A 25,717-nucleotide genomic window follows, 5' to 3' on the forward strand; every position below is an offset into this window, starting at 1 on the left:
ATGAATCTTGAATCCCTGCTAGTTGAAGTCTTTGAGAGAGAGAGCTGATGATGATGATCTTTTTTCAACCAGGAAGTATAAATCTTCTGATGACCATATCTGTGATATATGCGTTATTTTCCATGTTTTTGTCTCTGTGCATGCTTGGCTCATTCTGTTGTGAATGAATAGAAATAATATTCCACTGCTGGACATGAAAACTCATGGCAATGCTGAGGGTGATAACTTGAAGCTGTGCCCTCGCTTGTGTTTTTGCACAGTGGGAAAGGGTCTCACATTTGCGAAATGACTCTATACAAGCATTTCTGTTGTAAACACTTGTGCTGTCCTTCGGATAGGTAATGCTACAGAAATGGGGATTTGCCATGTCTAAAAACAAATGGGAAAATTAACCAATAAAAATTGTTCCATGCCAGGTTATATCTCAAGAAACACATTTTATACTGTGTCTTAGTAAAACCAGTGACAGTTATGCCCATGGTAAGAGTATACCTCAAATAGCACAAGAAAGCTGAATTAAGCAGTTCTTCTGTGCATAAACAAGTCATCACAGATTACCCATACTGGTGAAGGTAAGGGAATTCTGCTTGGCTTGTTAACACTGTGAAATAAGCTATGCAACTTAAGTCTATTTTGGCTCTTCTGAAGTTCCATGCACCATGGCTGTAGGGCAGGAGAAAATATTTCACATTGTATAAATCAGTGTAGATAAAATTCCCCATTAACTCTATAAAAGTGCGTCCTTGAGCAAAGTTTGAGAGAAATGTGCAGGGTTCCTCTTTTTTCCTTGAGTTCTTTCAGTGTATTCCAGGCTTTATTTCTCCAAAGTATTTTGATTTTATTTTCTTGGTATTAGGAAAAATATTTATTAAAAATGTAGGGAGAATTAGAAGAAGCACTGACTGTATTAAGAGATTTTAAGTAGGAAAATAAAACTGAGCAAGCCAATTGGAGAAAGGGTAGGCAAGTAGCTCTACTGCAATGAAATGTCACTTTGTGAGTTTGAAAATTCACATAGGGAGTGCTGTATTCTCAGAGCAAATTGGTAATAGTTGTTTGACTCACAAGGGGAAAAAAAAGACCCTATGGGAAGGACTCATTGACATAGCTTTATATGTATGACATAAACATCCATATCTGAGCTAGTTGTATAAACTCACTGTATAGTTAGTCAGCCAGAGATACAGGCTTTTGCAAGACATGATCAGTTTGGGTTACTGTAAGTGTCTGTCGTAAGTGGAGATGAAATGTGTCCTAGCATCATTTCCCTTCCATGAACTATAAGGGGAGTGTTGGGTGACAGTTCAAGTCTCCAAGATGCAAGTACCCAAAATAAAAGCTAATCATAGGCACAAATTCTGGCATTTATTTCTTCAGTCTTTTGGCTTCCCACTAGTTTCAGACTGGCTAGACACCTGCTTATGATCTGGGGATTTCTGAGATTTATAGTCTTTACAGAATAACACTGACCACAGAATAACGCATGCCAGCTTCAGGGTGAGGGCTGTCTTTTTGTTTTGTGTTTATACAGCCCCTAGCACAGCAGGGTCCTGCCCCCGGATGGACCTCCTGCATACTGCCACAGAACAAATAATCAATAATAGCAGAACTAATTAGAGCTTTGATCAGTCTCTCCCCCCCTAATTGCCTGTGTTTTAAATCCCTGTGATGTCTAAATGAGTTTTGATAAGAATTCTCTGTCTCTCATTTCCTCCCATCCCACAGGAGCACATTTACAAGCTGATGAAGAGTGACAGCTATGCGCGCTTCCTCCGTTCTAATGCTTACCAGGACTTATTGCTGGCGAAGAAGAAGGTATCTGTTGGAAAGGACGTGCTTGCATCTTTTAGCACCTCTTGATTCTCGCCTGCTGCTTGCCGCTAGTGTGAAAATGAGAATATTGTTTCCTTTCTCTATTTTTTTTAAGAGAGGAATGAGAACTTTTGTTTTCTTCACCGAGGACACGGTACGGCATCCGTATGCACAGCCTCAACATAAGTTTTTGGGAAAACACGGAATAGTTAGAGACCCAGGGCATAAAGTATGCAAAAATGTTTGTCTTGCACAACTGTCTTCCGAACTCAGTGCAGGCAATTAAAATTGCATTGTCTCTTTCACATGACAATGTGGTCTACTGGTATGAGAAGTAGAACCCATCAATCTATTTGTTGTTGGTGCAAATTTCACCCATTCTGGTTTTTACCTCCTTAGTGTCACCATGTAATCTTCCTTTTGGATGCCTTACCTATAAACCTCCCTGTTTTGATTTCTGTTCTGCTTTTCTCCCTCTTTCCCTTGCTCTTGGCTCCCAGAGATGTTGTGTGTGGTTTAGTTTGGTTTGGTTTGTTTGGTTTTTTTCGTTGTTGTTGGTGGGTTTTTTTTGAGGAAAGAAATAATTGCAACCTGTGCAGTAATCAAGAATTTCAGCCACATCTTTCACAGGAGAACTGGGTTTGAGCTCTTCTGAACCTTTTTGGTGTCCATATGTCCTCTGCCAGCACTATATTTCTGCCAGGAATCCCCAATTCAGGATAGCAAAGAACGGTTATGTAGAATTAAGGCAGTTCTTACCAACTGGCTCAGGTCACTCATTCTGAGGGGGCTGGGAGGTAAGCTACTTATCTCTGCATTTGTGGCTGTGTTCACATGCTTTCTGCATATCTTGACTTATTCCCATAAGTCTGTGTGTCCGTGTGTGTGCATATGCATGTGTGTACACACGTGTGTGTTTGCCTTGGGTTTGATTTCCAGGACAGCAGGTAAAATGACTCCTGACTGCTGCTGCCTGAGCGTGTTGTTTCGCATCACCATGTTCCCTGCTGTTTTTCTGCTGCATTCTCTGTGTGCTGCCAAGTTACTTAGCATTGGCACAACACAATGAAATCCCAGTGGTATTTTTGTCCTGATTGTCATTGTGTGTCCTAAAAGCATGCATATGGTGACAAAAGGAGACAAACCCCTCTGTCTGCTATGCCTGGAACGACTGGCAGGTGGATTAGAAGAAGGTAACAGAGGGCATAAATTGGCCCTATGTTTCAAAATGTCTAGTTTGAGACAGCATAGACCAGAAGACAAAATATGGTGTTGCTTACTTTTGAAAAGGTTAAATATGACTTACAGTTCAAAAGGAAAGAAGGAGGTGCAAGGAAAAGCCTTCTGATGAAATGGAAGTTTAAACCTTTTGCCATCTTCCTGCTCCTATCAGCCCTCTGTGCATTACCCCCCCAACACACAAAGTCTCCCTTCAACACATGAAGTCTCATGTGCTTCAGTACAGGAGATTTTTCTCCTCCCAGCTGAGCCTGTTTAAACCAGAGATTTTTTGCAATCATTATTTGCTGTCAGATCAAGCCCTGGACCTGTCAGCGTGATGTCCTCATCCCCCCACAGACTGCCTGAGGAGCAGGTTTTAGTGTCATGTTAACACAGCCGTGAAAGTAAGAATCAAGTTTCTTTTAGAAAGAGCTATGGGTGCTTGAATAAACATAGCTAGGCACAGAAAGGCAGTAGTAGAGCTGTGTAGATGAGTGATTCACCAGCTCCACATGGTGCAGCAGGGGAATTAATGTTACTCCAGGATGGGTAAAGCTCTTTGCAATCACATTGCACAGGAAGAACATGAAATATAAACTGAGCTGCATGGTAAGATCTCCAGTAACACTGGCACAACTTTGAGAGCATCCCTTTAATATTCCTTCAGCTAGCTGGAAAGCAGAGGGAAGGAAAAGGGAAACGGGAATATCAGAAATGGTGTGGATGGAGCACTTGGTTTAGAGTGTACAGGCAAAATCCTGGATTCACTGGTGTGAGTGGAAATTCAAACCAGTTGTTTAAGACTCGATGAGTATGTCTCTTTGGGGCATGAGTGCGTCTTGCCTCAAAGACATTATCCTAACTTTGCCTGTATATAATGCCAATATGACATAGCTGCACTTTGAACAAGATAATGGACTTGGTATAAATGAGCTGTTTGCATGGAATAAATAAGTGTTTCTATGGCTTAAGAGTCATATGTTAATATTTCGTGAGTAAGTTTATGTCTGCCAGTTGGTGTCTTTTGCCCTGCATTCCCTCTAGTGCTGGGCTGTGGCAGGCTGAGAGAGCAGACAGAGGGAGAAGGCTGGTTGTATGGCTAAAGCACGGGACTGGGAGCCACAAAATCCTTGCTCTTCCCCTGATTCCACCACTTGTTTTCTTGTGTGATCTTGGGGGGGGGAAAAAGTTCACTTTTGTTCTGACTCATACTCTCTTCTCTGACAAATGGGAATAATAATAGTTACCTGTTTAGTGGAGATGTTGCAAAGCTTGATTAGTGCCTCAAAGATGCTTGACATTCTTAAGATCTGGAATTCTGAAAGCTCTGTAAGTTCAAAGAGTTGCTTTTTTTCTACATTGTACGATGACTGCACATGTGCGAACTTCCACTCCCTGCTCTGGGAGCAGAGCATTGAAGGAGAGAGAGGTCAGGCCTGAGATACAATGACAGGCTTACGAGAAGGACCAGGGAGGATAAAAGGAACGTACTGTTCACACCACTAATTGATGCAAGGCAGTGGACATAGGCTATGTACAGACCACACCATCCATACTCTGTTAATCCATTTAGATTTTTTTTTCTCTTTTCCTTGCAGTGTCATTATTGCAAATAACCACAGTAATATTGGCCTTGATCCTGCAGATTCGTGGTGCTCAGCAGGGAACATGAGGTTAGCCTGCAGCATGGGTGTGCTTGGAAGCAATGTTCTAGAGAGGGGGAAAGCTGGGTGTAATTCTCTGTGTCGTTCATGCAGAAGTCTTCCTCCCCTGCTGGGCTAAAGTAGAGGAAGGGCGAGGGGCAGAGCTCTGTCCCCAGGAGAAATGGCCACAAGCCTGGCCTGGTTTTAGCTGTATGCTTCCCTCTCTGGCCTTACCCCTGCAGCTAGGTGGAAGTCAGCGAGCTGTTGAGGGCAGCAGACTCCGCAGCGAAGGGCTGGATGGTGCTGAGATTCCCCAGCCAACTCATTGCTTTTTATTTGTGTAGCTGCGCAACACGCCCCACTTGTGCTGTGCAGAGTCAAGCATCAACCTGCTCGTATTTCTGCTGATACACACATTACTTCAGGCTACTTCACAGCAGGTAGCAACCACCATCCCCCAGCCCTACTGCACGGTAGCCAAAAAGGTGGCTGGGTGTCCTTAGATGGCAGCAAGCTTTATGTAAGAACGAGTGCCTTAACAAACCTACCCGCTCAAGGCAAGTAGGACATCTGGCTGGGTGATTTGGCTGCAGAGCAGGGATTTATTCGCTGGGGAAAGAACAGTGTATGTTAGTTAGAGCACCACGGAGGGAAGGACATCACAGGAAGCTGCATTAATGGCAGAGGACTAGTCAGAGAAGTGCTCTGCTATTTATTTTTGAGGAGAAGGAAGAGAGAGGAGCAGAAAAGACCTTGAGGCACTTTCCGTTGCTGTCTGTAAAAGGAAGGTGTAACTGTGACATTGGTGGGCACCTCAGTGCTAGGAGATTCCCGATTCCACCGTCCAAACATGCCCACGGAGCGGCCGAGGCAGGGAGGTGCCCAGGAGGGCGGCCAGAGCTGCAGCGGGGAAGCGCTGCCGTGCCACAGCCGCGACCCATCGCACGGGAGGAAGAGCAGGTCGGTATCTGCGGGGTTGAGGAGGAGGAGAGCATTGTTTTTCTCTTCAGCTGGCTCAGAAAAGGGCGAGTTCTCTGTAGCTCTGCACAAACTAATGCAAAACAGATGCAAGACACTGTTCCAGCCGTTGTACGTGCCCTCTGCTTTCTGACTTGGGACAGGTGGAAATGGCTGGCTGGGATGCTGAGGACCTGCTCTTGGCCTTTTCCTGAGCCGGTGTCAGGAAAGTGGTTTGTCTTCATCTTAGTGCAGTATCATTCCCTCTGAAATGCATGATTTTCATCCAGCCAAAGCTTAAAAAGAAACAAAAAAAAAGACTCATACCAGAAGAAGGATACAACAGCCAACAAAATGAATCCTGTGAGGGAAGGATTTTGTAGACCAGTATTTCAGAAGACTGAACTTTTTAGATATTTTCTTACTTCTTCTCAAATCGCTGGCAGAAAATGCTAACAAGGCAATGGCTAGGAGCTTTATGTGCCTGACAGGCAGGTCCCATTTTCAGCACACACTTTTTGAGGCATTGCTTTTTTTCATACCCCCTGTCCCTAGTGCCCCATACTCTCCAGTAAGCCACCTACTGCATATTCTGTCCCCTTCTGAGTCCCATCAGCGGGGGGGGAAGACTGATTTGTTTTGGTGGTGGGACTGGAGTGTTGTAAGGATGATCATCTGTTTTCTTATGACGGTTGTTAATAATCTGTCAGCTGTTTTTCTTAAGTTTTTCTACTTATACTGCCATGTGCCAGTAGACTCTACACAAGAGAACTCAAAATTGGGATGTCTGGGTAAATAACTAATCAGGAGAAAAAGGAAAACTTGGAGGAGATAGTCAGTGATCAGTGGACTACTGCAAAGTGGTGGTTTTTGGCACCTACCTGGGCTGAGGTGTTTTCATTTACAGTGAGGATGGTTGTTTCATAGTTTATCTAAGTTAGCATGTCCTTTGCCAGTTAGTTGGGACAGTCTGTTGGGGTGTTTACGGGCAAAGAAGGGCCTATTCCCTCTTGCACCCAGGAGGACTGCTTGGCCTGGCCTGTGAGTGTGTTTCTCTGCCTGCACACTTCGCAGATGGAGTGTGTGCTTGTACAACCATGGGTGTTGTGCTTTGGCACGCACAGCTCAGGGGTCCGTGGGCTGGTCAGACACTTCCTGCGCTGGACCTGGGATGTGTTCACAGAATGGAGAAAGGTCTGACTTGGCCTCTCTCTCTCTCTCTTTTTTTAACTTTGTTATTTTTAAATTTCCATCCTCCGCTCTGTGAGGCGGCCTCAACACCTCCACGCTGGGGCGGAGGGATGCAGGCGAGCGGTTGTCTCGGCAGCGGGCCGCCAGGCACACGCTCCGCGGGCACGCAGGCAGGAAAAGCCGGGGAGCTGCACGCCCGGCACCCGCACCCACTGCCATAAAAACTGCTCCTGCCGGCTCATCGCTCTGCAGCCAGCTTGCCTCAGCTGCTTTTTATTTTCCTGGAAAATGCCATGCTTTGACTCAGAGCTGGATGCTACGGGGATTGGCTTCCCGTGCAGTCAGCTGGTCTCAGCTTGCCAGCCCCGTGCCAAATGTGCAGGGCTCCTGCAGCCTGTGCTTGCAGGGTGTTTCCACAGGACACCTCAGTGCTTCAGGGCCCTCCATGCCTGCATTTATGTGCGCACGTGCATGTTCCTACCAGCTGTGGTAGGAAAACAGTCTTGTGCACAGCCACCTGTGCTGGGCAAGCTCTCTACACCCAGCAAGGCTCTCATCATCTTTTGATGCCACCGTCCTGCTTTCCTGGTGGGTAGGGAGCTGCATGATCTTGCTTGTCGCAAAAGCCAAGCAATGAATTTCGACAGCAAGTGCAGGGACATAGTATGGACTGTGTTCGTTAGCTCTTCTTCGCCCCCAGTGCACACTGATGCTCCATTTTAAATGTATTTGGGCCAGACAGTGGTTTTCCAGCCTGCACTAATGTGATGCTGCTGATGCCAAGTGCCTTGAATGGGCCAAGGGGGGCCTAGCAAAGTCCTCTGGCTCTTGGCCTAGGGATTTCTTTTCCTGGGTGAAATTGTGCCTTTGTACCCTGCCTGCTGGGGGCCTTGCTGCCCCAAGAGGAGAGCAGCGAGAGGCTCAGTCGTGTTAAAGTAACTTCTCTCAGTGTTTCCTTTAGCTCCCTGGCAGAGGTCTTCTCGCTGCATGGAGCTTTTCCCAGGTGGATTTCATCACCTTGTTCTGCTTTGGTTGGGCTGAGTTTGGCTGGCTGTTGGGCAGTGTGTGTGATCAAATAGAAACGCATGCCCTAAGCCTGGGGTAGGGGCCCTGTGTTACCCATTCCCCTGTTTTGCTCCAGGGTGGTCATTCCCTTTTTACTTGCTTCCCACTTGTCCCTCACACAGCTAGTTCACTGCTCAGAGGGAGGCTGCAGTGAGCAGCACCCCCTCCTTTGAAACTGTCGTTTGGGTGTATTAAAATGCACCTTCCTTGTTACAAGCCCTCAGTGTGATGGGTCTTAAACATTTCTGGAAGTGGTGCTGCAAGCCACCCGTACAAACTTTGGTATTGAAAACAGTCTCATCGCTTCAGAAGCTAAGATCATTTCTCTCCTTGTAGAAATGTTATCCTGAATGTTGGTGGTATGGCTTTCTCAAATGGTTGTAAGTGAGGAGGTTGCTTGACTCTTTCTTCTGGACAGAGTGTTGCTTGCCTTAAAATAGCCCTGCATTCTGGTCTTACCTCAGGTGACTCATCAAGGCGAATCAGCCCGGTCTCTGGCTGGGACTCTTCAGATTCATCTCTCAGACTTCAAAGTGCTGTAGTTTATGACAGCCATAATCAACTTGAAGAAAAATCAGAAGGCTTTGCCTAGACTCATTTACAAAAGTTTTCATCCAGTTTATCTGACATGCTTTGGTTCCTTACACCTTCTCTACCTGTTTTTGCAGTTGTGCTTTCTCCTGGGGGTTGTTATTGCAGCTGATTTGTGGCAGCTAGGGATAGCCAGTAGGCACCACTGACCGATAAGGCAGCATTCCCGTGTGATGCTGAGTTCCAGGGCACCTTCATGCACAATTCGCACTGTGGCTTTCCCATATATGTAGCTCCTTAGCCCCTTGGCTGCATTTTTATTTACATCTAATCATCTCCATTTCCCTGGCTCACCACAAGTTTCTCTCCAGGAAACCAGCAATGCTCACAGATTTCCGATTGCCATGAGCTTTCTTTCATATTATTGAGTTTCTTGTATTCTCCATAACATTTTTTCATTAGCTGTTCTGACAAACATGCCAATAAATTATTTAGTTATTCCTTGTTAGTGACAATTAGGCCTCTCTTGCGCCAAATGAATGAAGTGCTTCAGTGAGCAATCTTCTCATATGGTAATAAAGCCACGATGCTCATGCTTATCTTCTCATACTGCAGCTGAATGTCTTCTTGTATATGAATAGCCTTGTCCTCTGTATACAAAAATATCACGCCCCAAAGATGCCCCAAATCTGCCTGCATCTTCCGTGGTCTAGCATAGATACACATACGCTGCCTTATGTCCTGATTGAGCTAAGCTTATTGGAAATCTGCTTCTACCCCCTGGCTAAATAGAGGCCTACAGGTTTCCTGGCAATCAGTTCAGAATTTTTTTCTCCAGCACTGTATTCACTCACACACTTTTTTTTTAATATTGTAAAAGTTATTGTGGTTTTTTTCATATCTTTAAGAAAGTAGATGGGAACCTCCAATCAGCTGTTTGGCAGATGTTAACCAGAATCAGAGGTCTCAGCTCAAACAGCTACAGAAGAAAAATTCAATGAACAAGAAATCAATACCAATAGCTGTGAGACACAACAATGCACAGACCCTGTTTGAACTGTTCAAAAAACTTGCAGGAGAAAAGGTGACATTCTCCAAGAATAAAAGTAGTGATGTATCTCATTCTTTAAGGGGTTTTGGTTTCTTATGTTTGCTGTTGCAAACATTGATTTCTGCTTTTTATATTTTTTTACAATTTTTTTCCCTTGCTGCTCCCTTATATTTTGCTCTTGGTTTGAAAAACTGCATTTAAGCTGAAGGGTTTTTTTCTGTATTTTTTTCTCCCCACTTTTTTCCCTGTTAAGCCAGAGAATGAGCAAGGTCGTAGAACTTCTCTAGAAAAGTTCACTCGCAGTGTGGTAAGTTCCTTTCTTTTTCCCTCCTCCCTCTCCTCAGAACTTTATTTTTAGTTGGGGGGGAATGCGGATGCTTAACTTTATTTCACCTTTTATTTTTGCAGATAGCATCTTTGCAGCTTCTCTTTTAATACTGTAGCTCATCTAAATAGTAGCTCAAAAAAAGGGGGGGGAGGCAGAATTCTGTAATGCTCATTCTAGCTAATACTCACTGCATAAGTCAATTGAATTTTGTTTAGAATTCAGTGGCAGGTTGTCTTTTTGCTGTGTTCCCACTACAGTATTTGTTGTGGCTTTTCCTTGCGCAATGACGTAGAAGAGCATGGTTCTAGCAGTGCCTCTGCGGTATGCAGTATCCGTATTGACCTCCGTGCATGGTGCTGATACCGTATGTATATACACATACATGCCTGCAGCCGCCTTGCTGGGGAGTGGGGCGGGAGGCAGGGAGCGGGCGCGGGGCCAGGCGCTGCGGGCGCAGGAAGGCCAAGCCGAGACGCAGCGTCCCGGGGTGGCGCAGGGCGGCGCAGCGGCAGCGCCAGCGTCCCCAGGGCGTTATGCAGGGTCAGGCACGTCTTGACTTGATGCATTATACGATTTCCACGTGCTGCTACGAGCTTGGTGCATCGCCCATCGTTAGCTATAGGGTGATACCAGGAGAGCGGAGCTGGCCGTCAAGCAGGTGATGCCCGTAGAAGCTACTGTACAGGAAAAGATTTCAAAGAAAGTTCATGAGCATTGCTATGACTTTATAACAGCTTTAAAACAAAGTTATTGTACTATGTGTATATACAGTACATACGCTTGCGTTTATGTGTGTATGTATGTGTGTATATTTATATATACACTATATATGTACACACAGCTTATAAATATAAAATATTCGTACATACAGACAGAAAAGGGGAAACTGCACAGGTAAGTGTGAGCTGTCGTACAACAAATAAGCCAGGGGGGAGGAGGGGTATTTCTGATGCTGCCATGCTAACTACACAAGCAAACCTGAATGTAGCATCCAGAGCTTTGTAATACATCCACTGGCACACTTCCTGGGGAATGCATTTAACTGGGGAATGCATTTAACTAGCTAATGCATATACACACATTTAAAATATGTTGCTACCAAATGTACCGCTATGCCCATCTGCATATTATTTGCTGCTTTCTAAGAGTCTGCCAGAAACAGAAACAGACAAGATTTTTTTTCAACATATTATACTGAAATATTTACACTGAGTGATAAATTCTGCATCCAGATTCACCAAATATACAGAAGAGTAACTCTCACAGTATTACACTGGGTAGGTTTATAGTAACGCAGCTGAGAACAGATATTTCTCTTACATTTGATTTGAAGGGTAACATGACAAGTTCAATTTGGGAAGGTGGAAATACAACCTAAGTGCCTGTAAAGATAATCATTATAGATTGGTCTGCACTTTAATTCATTTTTGTCGTATCAGCCGGCATGCTGTAAACATTTTCTTTCACTTCCTTAATACAGATATGAAATACCATTCTGTGATGGCATGGTACCCACAAGAACTAGGAAGGATCTAGATCTTTTATACATCGCGTTATGGCAGTTTGTCACATCAGTTAAGAAGACGGTCACTCTGTTGGCATGTCATACTGTCCTCAAGGGGCAGTGCTACCAAAGTCATAACCTTATGGCGTACTCGGGAGACTCAACAGCTCCCGGATTGTCTGTAGAAGTGAGCTACCTCCTTGCTGTGCTCTGGCTGGTGACAAGAGAACATAATAAGCCCCCGAGAAATTCTCAAAATCGCCTGTGGCCTGTGACCCAACAGTTTGGGAGATGACTGAATTGAGATCATCTTCACGATAGCACGTGCTGTAGACCACGTAGCTCATGATTCTCAGCACTCGAGCAAGTGAACTGTGCCTCCAGAGGCACCTCATGGCAGTCTGACCAAGACCAGTAGGTGCTGTGCAAGCAGGCCTGCAGTTTGCAGCCTTTTTGTTCGTATAAAAACTGTTTCAAAGATAACAGATTCCAGAACTGGAACGCAAAATGGAATATAAAATTATTTCTGGAATTTTGTAAGTCCAAAACTTTGATTTTGGATTAAAAAAAATGAACTTCAGGTAAATTGAATTTGAATTTCAGGATTAAAATGTGGATTTCAAGATCAACATTTGTTTGAAAATGCATATGATCTAGCAAGACCATCAGGAAAACTATCAGTCAAACAAGAGCTCAAATGCAGTTGTAGTGGGTGGTAAAGTGGTCTTGCTGTGCTTGTTCTTCCCATGCCACCACAGTTATTAGTAAGTTTATAGGAATATTTAAAATATATTTTTAAAATACAGAACATATTTTCTTCTGGCATCAAACAGTTACTGTTTCCTGTAGAACTCAGGCACTGCAGGCGTCTTGAAAACCTCCTCCAAATAATTTTTAGCTCACTGTTTGTTTAAATGAAGAGATTTCTGTTATTTAAAATTTGATGCATTTCGTCTTGTAGGCAACATAGAGCAAACAGGTATCTAATAATATTACGGTTTCATTTTGCATCATTGTATTCAAAGGTCTGGGTAACTTCGGTTTCACTAACTGTATATGTGGAAGAGGGCCAAAGCAGAAGCATGTGGGTGAGGTAGGTTGGACCACCTTTGATCACTTGTTCGTGGTGCTATATTTATCAGGGTGGCAGCTATACCAGCCAAGGCCTGTTTATAGCCAGAATGTCAGAAATGCTGGACTCCTTAGAACAGGAGTCTTCACTTGAGAGAAAAATATATCATCAGACCTCTGTGGTTTACCTGTTCTAGGTTTTTGCATCTTTTGCATCACTCGTTTCATAAGCAGAGAAAAAAAAATGGACCTCTTCAGAAAACAAAATTCAGTAAAGCCTTGTCTTCAAAGTGCAGACAATGTTGCAGGCTTTTCCTTTCTCATTTTGGGTAAACCCCTCCTCAGGTGAATCATTTGATACTTCGAGATTGCTGTCCCTGCTGGGTGGAAAGCTTTGCAGCTTGTTTCAGAGTGCAGACCTGGAGCAAATGGCAGTGATCTTGTCCAGCTCCTGTTCATCTCCAAATCACAACCCAGGAGACAGTGTTTAATCTCATACTTTTTGACATCCTTTAGAAAGATGCTGTGGAGCCCTGCTGGCCAGCCAGAGGTTTCACACTTTCAGGGGGATCAAAGGGGAATAAGAAAGAACAGGGTTTTATAGTTTTTTTTTTTTTTCATTTTAATGCCTAATTCCTGCCAAAATTAAAATTCCTCATTTTCCCCTTTTTGGTGCTTTTGGCCAGGAGAAGGCAGCTCACAACTAATGAATGCATCAAGTTTTTGTGAGATGAAATTCATGAAATGCACTAGCCCTTCCAGGAAGCCAGATGCTATCATCTGGTCCGCACCAAACAGCACAGCCAGTTTGTCAGGAGAATTTTCACCATGATCGTGGCTCACCTTTTGCTTCCAGATCCTTTCAGAGGATCATCTCAGACCTGGGTGCAGTGGCCAGAGAGGGGAGATGCGCCCACTGTCAGTCAGACCCTCCTCTCGTGACAAGGACATCCTGCGACGTCCCCCCGTTGTGTTTCCCCAGGAGGCAAGGGGAGGTCTGTCTGACCCAGTGTACAGTGCTCCAAGGTCCTCAGGCTCCTTCACTTATCTGCTACCATGTCTATAGCTCACATTTCTATTGTCATTTCCCATCCTGCCTCTGAGCCTCAGACCTCCCGCAGGAAGCCAGGCAACTGCAGCACTGAGGTATCTGGTGGTGGCTCCTACACAAGCAGAGCAGTCTCCAGACGGCTTCCCACACCCCAGCTGCACTGCAGCCAGGGTGCTGGCCTTGCAGTCCTGCCACCAAACGTCACCATCCTCCATCGTCTGCTGAACACCAAAAGGCCACAGAGCAGATCTCCGCGAAGCACGCACCACCCAGGACCACAGGAGTGGAGAGATGGCAAATGTCTCTTCTCATCTATTTGGGTGCTAGAAGAGTCCTCAGAAATACGTGAGCAGCTCTGTGAGGTGGCAGACATCTCAGTCCCTGACCCCATCAGCCCTGTGCCTGACTCCCATGCCTTGAATTTGCAGGTGTAAAACTAGTTTGGCTCTTTGGTGCTTTCTAAGGGGGCCCTGGGGAAAGCCTGATCTTAGGAAGCTGTGCTGGCTGTGAGCGGTGCCCTGCAGATCTGACAGTCTGTTGCATTGGAGCACTTACTAATCCACCTCATTTAAAAAAATGATGGCACTACACATAGTGGCAGGTTTATCATGGTTTTCCTTCTGAATATAGCAAGGATTGGTATTATGAAAGCAGAGTTAGTCTGTCTTCCCTCCAAAGTGAAGATAAATGGCATCATAAAAATCAGACATCATGTATCATATATGTTATAAATAATACCTGGTATTGAGGTAATAACTTAATTTTAAAGACACACATACACACCAGCCCATATATCTACATCTCTCTCTTCTGTCATATTTGATCATCTTACTAATTAAAAGGAGCCTGCTATATTATTTTTAGCCGTGCAGTCTCAGCCTAGCTGTTTAAACCACTGTAGTTTCCCATCTGCTTTAGAAATGATTTAATAATCAGATAGACAGAAGCTTAGTTCTCATAAGCTGAGATGATCCTTCAGGGCCAAGAGTAGAAGGAAAATATATTTTAATGAGTACATTTAGAGAAACCACTGCTGCTTTTATGTTGCAAAAGAAGCCACCAAGTCTCTGCCTAACTTGTGCTGGTGGCCATTTGCATTTAATAAAAAGGGAAAGAGCTGGGGGTTCCCTTGTTGCAAATTCCAGCATCCTGAGTATTTTGTCCAAAAGCAGTAATAGTTACCCAGCAATAATAGGGATTAAACCTATGGATATCAGCCTCAGCAGATGACTTCAAGAGATAAACCTGGACTATGATGTTCGGACTTGCATTCAAACTTTTCTAAAATTGCTATATTCCAAGGAAGGCATTTCCCTCATAAGAAGACTAGTATTAAAGTTTCTGACTCAATACTGAGACAGTGAACCAGTACTCAGAAGAAAACCCCTGCATCTTATTCCCCACTGACGTTTATTTGTGAACAAAAAGCACATATACCTACAGCTTTTAAGACCAGGGTTCTCAGTCTCCGTGCCTTAAAGAACAGGAGAGTCACCAGATCACTGGTATAGCCTTGGAATTTTTACAACTTTTTCTGAACTGTTTGGCATTACACATTGTTAGGCATGATGCTCCTGAACTGAATCAGCCCTTTACCTGAATAAGGTAAAGAAGTTTCTGTGTCTCTCTTTGACTGACTGTGGAAGCGAGAGCTACTCAACCTAGGAGAAGTTAGAGGTGTTTGATGGCAGAGACCACTTACTAAACAGGGCCTGTCAGCTCCTATACCAAACCAACAACCTCAGCCACAAAGTGCTCTGAAGTAGTGTAATAGCTAGCTGCATCTTGTGGGTGTCTGAGGTTGCAGATTCCAGACTTGTCTACGATGAATAAAGAAGAAAAGTACTGGAGTCTATGGGAAATCCCTTCACTCACATTTTCTTCTCCTTATCGCCTTCCTCAGGCAGTGGTAGTCCAGTGCAGTATATGCTTAGTGTTGTTTGTACAGACCTATCATACCTGTTTATGGCCTGTACTTGCACATGGTAAACTACAGGCTGTGTTTTGTCCTCCATCATTACAGTTGGTAAAGTGTACAATACTTAACAGGAAAAGAAGCTCTCCTGTTAAGTCTCAGGGGAAATGTGAATATATTGTGAGACTGAAAGGATATTAATTTTAAAGCTAGAATAGTAGAAGACACTAGATAAAGAAAAGTGATGTGGCAGTAACAGGTAAGCAGGAATGTCTGTAGTCCAGATATGGACATGGCGCAGCAGCTGGGCCATTTCCTATTCCTATGCCTGCAGGAGCACTGTGGGCAAAATCCCAGACATACATCTCAAGAGCTGTGGAGGTAGCTGTTGGTTTCTCCTGCAGGGATGGCTTTTCCAGGAACAAAGATATGACTTAAGATGTTGTTTTTGATATAGTTCATGTTCTTTGGCCAGGATGCTTTCTGTCTGGAATCTAAAATGCTCTCTTCCTTGCAGTAATGGTAACTGGCATTTTCATAACAGCACTTCATCTGCTTTAGTTTCGTGGTATCTTCCAACTGTTTCATATTGAACTATCCTTTGCTCAGGAAGCTCATTAGATACTAGGACCAATGCATACCTGAGGCAGAAGGAGGAGACTGGCTTTTTGTCTTTCAGTCCACAAGTCTGAACTATACTTCTAACAAAGTGTTGGAGTAAGTCTAATGCCTCTAAGGAAAGTGCTCAAAAACCCTCTAGGATCTTTATTTTTTTAATTGTTTAATTCTAAGTTAGAATTGTTTAATTCTAAGTTTCTGCAGAACAAAAACATACCAGCCTGGGTAGGGATAGCCACCAGTTTCTTTAACATGGGATGGCAATGAAAAGCATCTCTAAAGTCTGTCACGTAGCTTCTCCTTTGAGAGGTCCCCTTGCTGATGTGTGTGCCATCTTGACCCTAAGCCCCACTGTTCTTAGTGCAAACAGAGATCAAGGGGGTATCCAGCACATTCCTCAACTCTACTTAAATCTGGCTCCTGGGAACAATTTTGAATGGTTCTGAAACTGCTCTAGCTTACTCCAGGAACTTGCCATCAAAATTAATTGACCGAGTGATTTTGTGCTTGTGTTTATGTGAGACCTATTTTAATCAAAAACTCTGGGATGCCATTTTAAGACTATCAAATAATCTAAAATTCAACTGCTGAAAAAGACAACGAAAGCTGATATACATGTCTGCATTAATGATTTGTATCTTATGATGATGATATAGTTGTCTTGATGTGCTAGCAGCCTATAGTATTTTGTATTACACTCACTGAACACTTGGGATGCTGGACTTCCCAGGTGATAGTAGAGGCTAGCTAAAATTAAGTAGCCAAATTTTGTGTGTAAGGCAAATCTGGAGTCAGTTTTTGGTGGCCAGCAGGGAAGCAAGGGTAGAATGTCTCTTCTGAAAGGAGGAGCACTGCTCCCCTGAGAGCAGCGCCACTGAGCAGATGGAGCTGAGCTCTGTGTCTGTATGTGCATCCAGATGCATAATAGTGAACCCACAGGAGTCAGTGAAACCCGAAGATGGTTTAGTCTCATTTTTACCTGTGGCTCTCTGCATTTATAGTTTACAGCTCTGATAACATTAGTCTTACCTGTGTGACTGTCCCGTCCTAGCTGCTCTCAGTGGTCTTCTGTTCCCACTCCATGTTGTTATCCTGGTTCTTCCTTGCTACCACTTTCTTGTCTTCCTGATCCCAAACTTCATCCCTGATTCTTGGCTACTGCTACTGCCTTATGCTATTCTGGTTACGTCCTCTCTTTTGTCTGCCATCGGATCAAAGTCCAAGTCTGACTCAAACAGTCCTATTCCTAATCTTAATTCATGAGTATGGTGTCATGTATGTGAAAAGTGTTGATGGGCTCTTACCATTCTCAGGTGAATTCTGTGATATTTTGCACAACTGTCACTGTGATGTATTACAAATACTAACCATCAACACAGTGAAGAAGGCATCAGACCAGAGAAGGGATTGATGCTTCGTATCATCAAGATTCTCTTTTTAACTGGTTCCTTGGCAATTTCATAAAGCTGGCAGTGCACCTGTGCTTACCCACTAACTCACTTCCCCAACTCTACGTAACTGCATATAGTAAGTAACAGCCTATGAGGGCATGGAAAGTATTCGCAACCTGCAATATAATAAAGCCAAAAGGTTAAGCCATTATGACAAGAGAATAAAGGTATAAAAACTGTGGCAAGTATAAAAAAGTGATACACTGAGACTCTGATGAAGTGGGTATCAGGAGCAGAAAACTAGGAAGGAAGGGTTTAGGAGTGGGTAAAAGCGTTCCTTAGATTCTGCACCAAGGAAAGCTATCTGTATTGTTCTTTGAAAGATATTTTACTTAAAAAGAAAACTTGCTTGCTCAATACTTCAGTCATTAACGAATACTGGCTTTTGCCTGGGCAAAGGTACTTGTATTATGTAGGTGGTGGAAAGCATCAGAATGCACCCAGAGCATGAGGGGATCCAGTCCACAGTCTCAAATTCTCGTCTATTCGTTCTCTTATATGATAACTAGTCAGTACCTAACACTGTGGAGGACCATGTGCATGGTGTGTACAGTGCATATATTGACTATTCACGGCATGCTTGAGTAGACAGCGTCTATTCCTGGTATCTGCACAGTACCTTATCTGTAAAAGTCTGTGACGTATGGGTTTACGCTGCATGCTCTTCTGCTCAGTAAATGGTGGGTTGCATGTACTGCATGTATGCTGCGTAGTCTATTCATATATACAGGGGCTCCTTTAAAAGATAAGTATTCATCGTTACTGGTGGATAAGTTATTCTTCACTTCCCTTCCTAAAAACACTGTTGTGTAGTGTTGCTGGCGCAGAATGGCAGCTGCGTTACGCCCCAGAGGTCGCTACATTCCAGCAGTGGGTGAGTGACCCCTATATATACGGTTTGTAAAGTGCTTTGGGATCCTTCCGGATGAAAGGCGCTGCGTGAAGTTCAGGATATACTGACCTACTATTCATTTGCTGTTTTTTATTCCAGCCATCCCCAAAGTCTGAAAGATAAAGCTTTGTACCTTCCCACCACAGAGCGTTGTAGCTGCCAAATTCAGATGCAGAGTCCCCTTGCTCTAGCAAGGTGTTCGGCGGGGTTGTTTAGCTCCTGCTGTGACTTCGGCCAAGCTGATTCCAATATTCCAAAGGGGTACAATATTTCAGTGGTGTTTCTCCTTTCCTCTGCCTGCGCAAATTATTTACACATCTGGTTCCCAGTACCACTGACAGGAGTTAAACAGATTGAGTCCATTGCACACAAAGAGAACAACAGAATCGCACCCTGCCTGAGAGCTAAGCTGGCAACACACAGTAAGGGCATTTTTCAAAGTGGCATGAAAAAAAAACCTTTACTACACTGTTGCACACTGGCTGCAGCAATTTAACAGCTGATTACTTGGAACAGGGAGGGATATAAGGAATTTCTGCTTTATAGGAAAATTTACCATCTTTCAGGTTTTTTCCGTGAATGAAAATTCCAAAAACTATTTTAGAAACATTGACACATCATGTTTCTGAGATTGAGTGTGCTGCTGGGACTTGGCAGTTGCTAAGTGAAATTGTTATAATTCCTCTCAGCTTCACAGCTGCTGGTGACTAAGTAGCAGCAGGGAGGCTGCCTTGTCCAAGATCTGGGCTGCTGACCCTAAGGTTTGGATGCCTAGGTGTCCCCGGCGTCGTGGCCGTTCGCTGCTGAGAATAAGGAGAGAGTATCAAAGGACACACTGAAAGCTGGGGCCTGGGGCTTCGCATGGAGACCTGGAGAAAGAGGGCTTGCATTTCCCTTCCCTGGGGCCGCAGCCTCCCCTCCAAGGAACGAGGACCACGGCTGGGAATAGAGCCAGAGCTCTCTGTGCCTCCCTGGTCCTGTTTTTCTGCCAGAGAGAGGAACAGACCCTTGATCCCTAGCCCAAGGCAGTCCATCTGGCGGGGCTGAAGTCTAGCCGCACAGGCGCATTGCGGCGTGCACCTGCGTGCGAGACCTCCACAACAGCTAAGTGACCTGTGAATGTACTGTAGGAGTTACCTGACAGATTTGAGCTGAATGGACAGGTCAGTATCCCTGAAGAGGCCCTGAGCTTCTGGCTGTTCTGGAATAGCAGTTCCTGTAAGATCTTTCACATTTGGTTTCAATGTCTTTCTCAGAAGAGCTATCTTCTGAAACCCGCCTTCCCCTACAGGATGTACGCATTGACAGTGGCTTTCCGAGCTGGTGTGATCAAGTGGGTTGCAGAAGAGAGGAGTTAATGTTTAGAAGGGTCCCAATAAAATAACTAGGGGTGGTACACATAGCAAACCATAGTATCAAACATCATTAAGCTACTCTTGCTGGGGCAGCTCTCTGATGAAACAGAAACGACTCCACAGCAGAAGAGGACCTTTCTTTCATTACTGGTGGGATGGTAGTGGGAGCTTCAGCACTGATGAAGGTGCTCTAGGAGTAGGTGAGTGCTGGGCTCCATGAAGTTCCTTGTTTCATACGCACTCCTTATTGCACTAGTATTTCTCATAGTACAACACAATGCCTTGCTTAGGAGGCATAGAAAATTCTCAGAAAATAAAGTGCATACAAGTGATGTTCACTTTGATTGGGCTACAGCTCTAATTGCTCCCACAGTGAAAGAGAAGAAGGGGGCGAATAGCAAATGTAGAAACCTAATCCATGCTTTAAACAGCCTACTTAACTGTGATCAGCAGTAACGGACAGCAGCTGAGTTTATCTTGCTAGTCAAGCCTTACAAGAGGAGTGGGACATGCTGTGCAGAGTTTTGGAGGTAACTCTTGATACTGCAGGTGTATGGTCAGAGCAGGTGAGCTTTCTGCTGCGAGTGAGTAGCCACCTGCGTACTTAGCTCAACAGCCACGTTGTATCTCTGGTTTTCAGTCTGTGTCCACACGGAACTGACAGTAGTCTCCACTGCATTTTGTGTGCTAATTTAAGTGAAATTTAAATCTGTTATTAGTTTCTGTGTCTGTGTTTATTTTGTGTTGAACTAAGTTATTTTTCTTTATTGTTTATGTTTTTATCTCTGTTTCATATTTAACTTCATTAATTTATGTTACTTATCCTTTGTTTGCAATGTATCTTTCAAGAAAAAATCTAATAAAATGAATATCTTAAAATGAGACAGAAATAAAATTGCTCTAGGATCTGCAGTGTAGTGTAGCATTAAAAAAAAAAAAAAAAAAAAAAAAGACAGAAGGGCTTGGAGCCCAGAAATCTCTTTCTTCAGAAGGAAAGCTTGGTGGCAGGACGTGGCTTGCCTACTGCTGAACTTGTTGAAATGCATTAGCTAATAGGTACAAAGTACGAGCCATGTCTGTCACCATGTGAAAAACCTCAAATTCACACTGACTGATAGAAGCAAAATTTGTTTGGCTATGGTGGAGACACAGAGAGGCTGTCCTCTACTGGAGGAGGGAACAAGGGAGGGGGCAGTGCCACTCCGGAGGAGATGGCTTCTCCTCTGGGAAGGTGCTGCTCTGACCAGAGCAGACTGGGTAGTGGGCTGGGAAAAGGGCAGCACCTCCGCAGTAAAAAGAGGTGAAAAACATGAAGTGGAGTCAGCTATAGCAGGCAAAATACAAAGCTGCTCGGTAGAGAGCATAGAGGGAAAGAGCATGAGAGTGTTTTAGTTGGTGTTGATATGGGGAAAAGGGAGCCTGTGCTGAAATACCAGAAGCTTCCCATATGCTTCCTCCCCCGTTCCTGCAGCCACAAAACTCCCTATGGGAGAGCTACTGCCTGGGCGTTCAGGTAAGTCGCTGCCAAAGTGCATGGTGAGTGCTGACCAGTGCATGCTGATGGTGGTTAACGTCTGCATGCTGGATAAATGAACCGCACTCTGTGCTGGGCAGAGCACCTTCACAGTGTGTGAAACCACAGGTATGGAACAAAACGAAATTTTCTATTTAAAAGTTTTATAAAAAAAAAAATTAGTTCACAGCCTTTGCCTTCTCTCCCATCTGTGCAAAGTGGTGGTTTTGTTAGCTGAACGATTAGCAAAGAGCAAGATGGAAACTCCCGTGGTTCATTCAGGACATCTAGCAGGAGTGCTGCCTCCTCTTTGTGGGGGACATTATTATTTATCTCATTTGACTTTTTGCCTATGTTTAATTGCTGCATTCTGCTTCATTAACGTAATTCTTAATTGCATTTTACTTTTAAATTTAATAGCCACTAAGCAAAGGCTAAGGTATCATAGATGCTAAGCACCTCCTGTGACCTACAGGTTAATCTTCACTTCAGCAGGCCACAGTGAGGCCCCTGACAGTCAGCAAATGGCAAGATCTGGTCTGCTGCCCTACAGTGCGCCAAGCAACAGGGTGGGCTGCATGCCTGCAAGTCTAATTCTGATGGGGCGTTGCAGAAGATTTATTAAGAATTCCCAGAAATTTTCTTGGGTTATTCCGTATTCAGACTTTCAACCGCCTCTAGAACTGGGCCTGGTGTCATGCCAGTGGTCAGGGCTAGCAGATTGATTCAACTGCACAGACAAAACTGGAAGTTACCTTTGCTTAGGTGCAATGAATCCACATGTGATCTTGCCTGAAAGTTATATTACATCTCAGCTGTTTGCAGGGAAAACAGTCAAGAAAATGTTCCCGAATTCAACAGGACACACAACATATGCCCCACAACAGGTGCCCTGCTGCTTGCACTGTGCTGTCTGAGTGGCAACAGTCTGGATTTTCAGTTGTTGTAGCCCTAATTACCAGTGACAAATATTCTGCAACTGGAAGATTAGATATAAAAAGTTCGCTCCTTACGTCCACTCTAACCTTGCCTTAAGTTATTCAATTTATGTATGACAGAGGATAAGAAGCTCTGCGGTGTACTGAACTTAAAATCATGTGCTTTCCAAATCCCCTGCCAGTGCAGCTTAGATGAAATGTCTCCTGGAAATAAGGCATGAATTGCTGACATTTTCTTTCAGTGGGAAAAAGGTAGAAGTGTGGGGGAAGGGGCTGATTTCATGCTAAACAAAGACATCTGGAAGGAAAAAAATCATGTATTTTTGGTTGAAACTTTATTAAGCAATTACAAGCTTTTCGTGCCAAGCTTTCACGTCGCAATAACCCGAAACATTCCTCCCTCCGTCGAAGACATCGTCAAGGGAACGTCGACTGAGCCTGGGGTCAGGCCCAGAATGACCTCTTGGGCCTGGATCTTTTTTGGCACGTGTTGCACCTGGCTACGAACTGCTGCAGCTGCTCCCAGCTCCTCGCAGCCGACTTCCACCAGACCGACTGCGACGCCTGTGCTCCGGGCCGGGTGACGGTGTCAGAGCCAGTCCTCGGTGCAAGCGGTGGGCACGGACGCCTCCTCGTTAGCTCTGCAGTAGGACGCGCTGCACACGTGGCACCGCGACCTGCGTGGGCAGCCGGGGCTGCAAGGAGACCTCCGGCAGGCCAGGCTGGCAGCACCTCGGAGCAATACTTTGAAGCTGATCCTTAGAGGTGGGCACCGTCCTTTGCACAAAGAGGAGCAGGTGACACCTTCGGGGTCACAGCCCACCCTCACCCATTCTGCACGGCTCCTGCTGCCTCAAGGGGTGCACATTTCTCTTATAGCCACACAAAAGTGGCTATGCTGATGTTGTGTCATGCCATTTGGCCGTCAAACCTCTCCCCTGTTTGAAAGGAAAGCTTGTGCATAACGAAGGGATAGCTTGCTGGCTGGGGAATGACCGGGTGCACCCTCGCAAAGGAGCCGTCGCGTGATCTACGCTTTATTTTATATCTGCCAGCTAACTAAATGCAAAGTGAGGTACAAAGGAATGCATTGTACATTTGCTTTTTTTTTTTTTTTTTTTTTTTTCCTGGTCTCCTGGCACACTTTGAGCCCATGAAGCAGTGAGGGCTAAAAAAGGAAACGTAAATTCCATGGACAAGCCCTTCAGCTGGTGTAAATCAACAGCAGTTCTCTGAAAACAACTGACTTATGTTGGTTTACCTCAGCAAGTGGATCCCATCCAGTATTTTCCCCTGTGACGTGATAGTCTACTCCCCGTTGTTCATTTTAATAACAGGAAACTGATACTAGTTTTTCCTAATGAACTGCAGTTTTCACCATTCCTTATTTTTTCTTTTTTTAATGATGTCTAAGGCAAGAGAAGCTCAAACTAAACACCTGTATCTTAACGATCTCCTGATTGCAGATGTTCATATAATTCAAACCAAGACTCTCAGCACTGTGTTGAAACAAAATCCCATCCTTAAGGATGCCTTTAGTTGGGGGCCACTTTGGTATCCAAGCTGACCATTATGCTTACAGTCCCAATGCTCTTAATTTGTAGCCAAAAAAATCACGGTGTTAATCTATGTACATAATTCCAGGGACCCTTCCACCATCTGTCTTATCAAAGAGGGAGATAAGACAGGCGATTAGACAGGTTCTGTCTCGAAGCAGAACTTGCATCCATCTGCTTGGATGTCCCTGAGCACGATGCTGTTCAGCAGCTCACATTTTATTGATGCACTTATTTTCCCAGCAACCTTGGTTACGTATTAGGTGACTCAGCTGAGCTTGCACGCAGGAAGTTTGCTGCAAAGCCAGAAATTGGATAGAGGTTCCCAGGCTAACACCTTTACCTCGAGATCGAGAGAGCTGCAGATGGAGTCCACTGCCTTTGACTATGAAGGGTAAAAGTTGCCGGTGCAATCAGTGACGCGGAAGATGCAAGATGTCCCGGGTGACTCCCTGCAGCAGGATTCCCCCCCACGCAGCCCCCGACCTCCCCCCGGTATCTGCCCTGCCTGCGGCGCTTGGCCGCTCTGATCTAGCAGCAGCCAGGAGCCCCGTTTTCAGACCCGCCTCCCCCAAGGGCAGCCTCCCTGCCCTGGGTCCGCTGTCAGCTGCCTCCTGCCCTCTGCCCAGCCTGGCACCGACTCTCACATTTCCTCTTGCCGTTTGAGCACTTGCCTGCTAAAATCAGAACAGCAGAACAGCATTTGCTCATCCCTCCGAGCTGGACCCTGACACGGGGAGCTGGCATTCCCCCAAGCCGTCTGCCTCTGAGAAGATAACACGAGAAAATGCCACTCTCAGATTATTTAAAGTCTGACTGAATACAAACCCAAGCCTTATTTGAGGTTTTTCTAAGGGACTATCCAAATATAGATTGAAAACAACATTCTTTTTCTAAAACTAACTGTGCTATTCTTCCAGCAATTAACACCCATGTGTGCACATTCTGTGCGCAAGAGTTTGATTTGTGTTTTCTTTAAATTGAATTTAAGAACTAATAACTCCTTAGCAGTCTTTCTCTGGTATTCCTCAGCGGCGGAGCAGCGACAGTCACGGAGGCAGTACCAGAAGCGCGGCCACGCTGCCCTTCAGGGCATCTTCTCGCCCCCCGCGGGGCAGCACCGAGCCAAGCTTCCCGGATGTGCATTCAGAAATAATAGTAAGGGTGATCACAAACTTGATCTACAGAGGAAGAAGGAACATTTGCTCTCAACAGCAGCGGTGCTGATGTACCTGCTGTGAGCTGAAGCCCGGGTGAGACAGTCCTTCATGCGATGTGGCGCTCGTTGGGAATTCTCTGCTGATCGATGAAGACTGAAAGAGCTACAGGCTTTCTCTTCCTAGGCAGAATGTTTTAAATGACAAGTGTTTTTAACAGCGGTCTGCCAATATACAGAAAGTGGTAAAATTAGGCAGAATTTGTGTGTGCAGACGAGCAAATTATCTGGTAAAATCCATGCATCTGAGTAAAGAAATTAGGCCTCTATGTAGAACGTTATAACCTCAACTTTCAGTTGAGTATCCCTCAGCTGAAAGAGATGAGAAATCAAAGGAAGGAGCTTCATTTTTTCTTAGGATGTTAGCTTGTTAGAAAAGGTTTATTTCAGACGGCCTGCTAAGTTTCACATTTTAGATTTTCCTACATTTTGCATATACTCAGTTCCACTGTAGAGTCTGTTTCTGTTTGTGTGGATCTTCCTTTCAAACAGCAATGAGTAAGATTTTCTATTAGAAAGGAATTTTTGGCTGAAGGAGATAAAGATCTACTGGGTATTCCAGTACTCTCTGATATTCCCTGGATGTTTATTTCAGCCAAGACTTTTTTTAAGGAAAAACATAATTTTTCAAGAAGCTACCCAAAGAAACTCAGCAACTGATGCAATGCATGAGACAACTTTACATTGTTATTACTGTAATTGCAAAGATATCGCACCCCTCCTCCTCTGTGCGAATGGAGAAGACCTGCTGCAGAGCCTCCCTTGCACCTGAGCAAAAACAGCGGCTGGATGGAGTAAGCCAATGAAGGGATTCAAATATGCAGGTGACCTTCTCCCT

At 44.6% G+C, this 25,717-nt stretch overlaps 1 protein-coding gene across 8 annotated transcripts in view; it reads left to right on the top strand.

Moving 5' to 3' along the window:
* Positions 1-25,717, top strand: part of RGS6 (regulator of G protein signaling 6) — a 287,533-nt gene that overhangs the window by 256,706 nt on the left and 5,110 nt on the right. For 6 of the 8 annotated variants that reach the window (XM_062576769.1, XM_062576767.1, XM_062576774.1 and 3 more), the window contains 2 exons: positions 1,726-1,815; positions 19,077-23,178. In XM_062576769.1, the coding sequence (XP_062432753.1) occupies positions 1,726-1,815; positions 19,077-19,250 (264 nt within the window). In that variant the 3' untranslated portion in view covers positions 19,251-23,178. Of the gene's footprint in view, positions 1-1,725; positions 1,816-9,724; positions 9,779-10,056; positions 10,155-19,076; positions 23,179-25,717 lie in introns of those variants that run through there. The other 2 variants (XM_062576770.1, XM_062576773.1) reach the window with 2 other exon arrangements.

This window comes from Rhea pennata, chromosome 5, assembly GCF_028389875.1.
Source record: "Rhea pennata isolate bPtePen1 chromosome 5, bPtePen1.pri, whole genome shotgun sequence".
Lineage (NCBI taxonomy): Eukaryota > Metazoa > Chordata > Aves > Rheiformes > Rheidae > Rhea > Rhea pennata.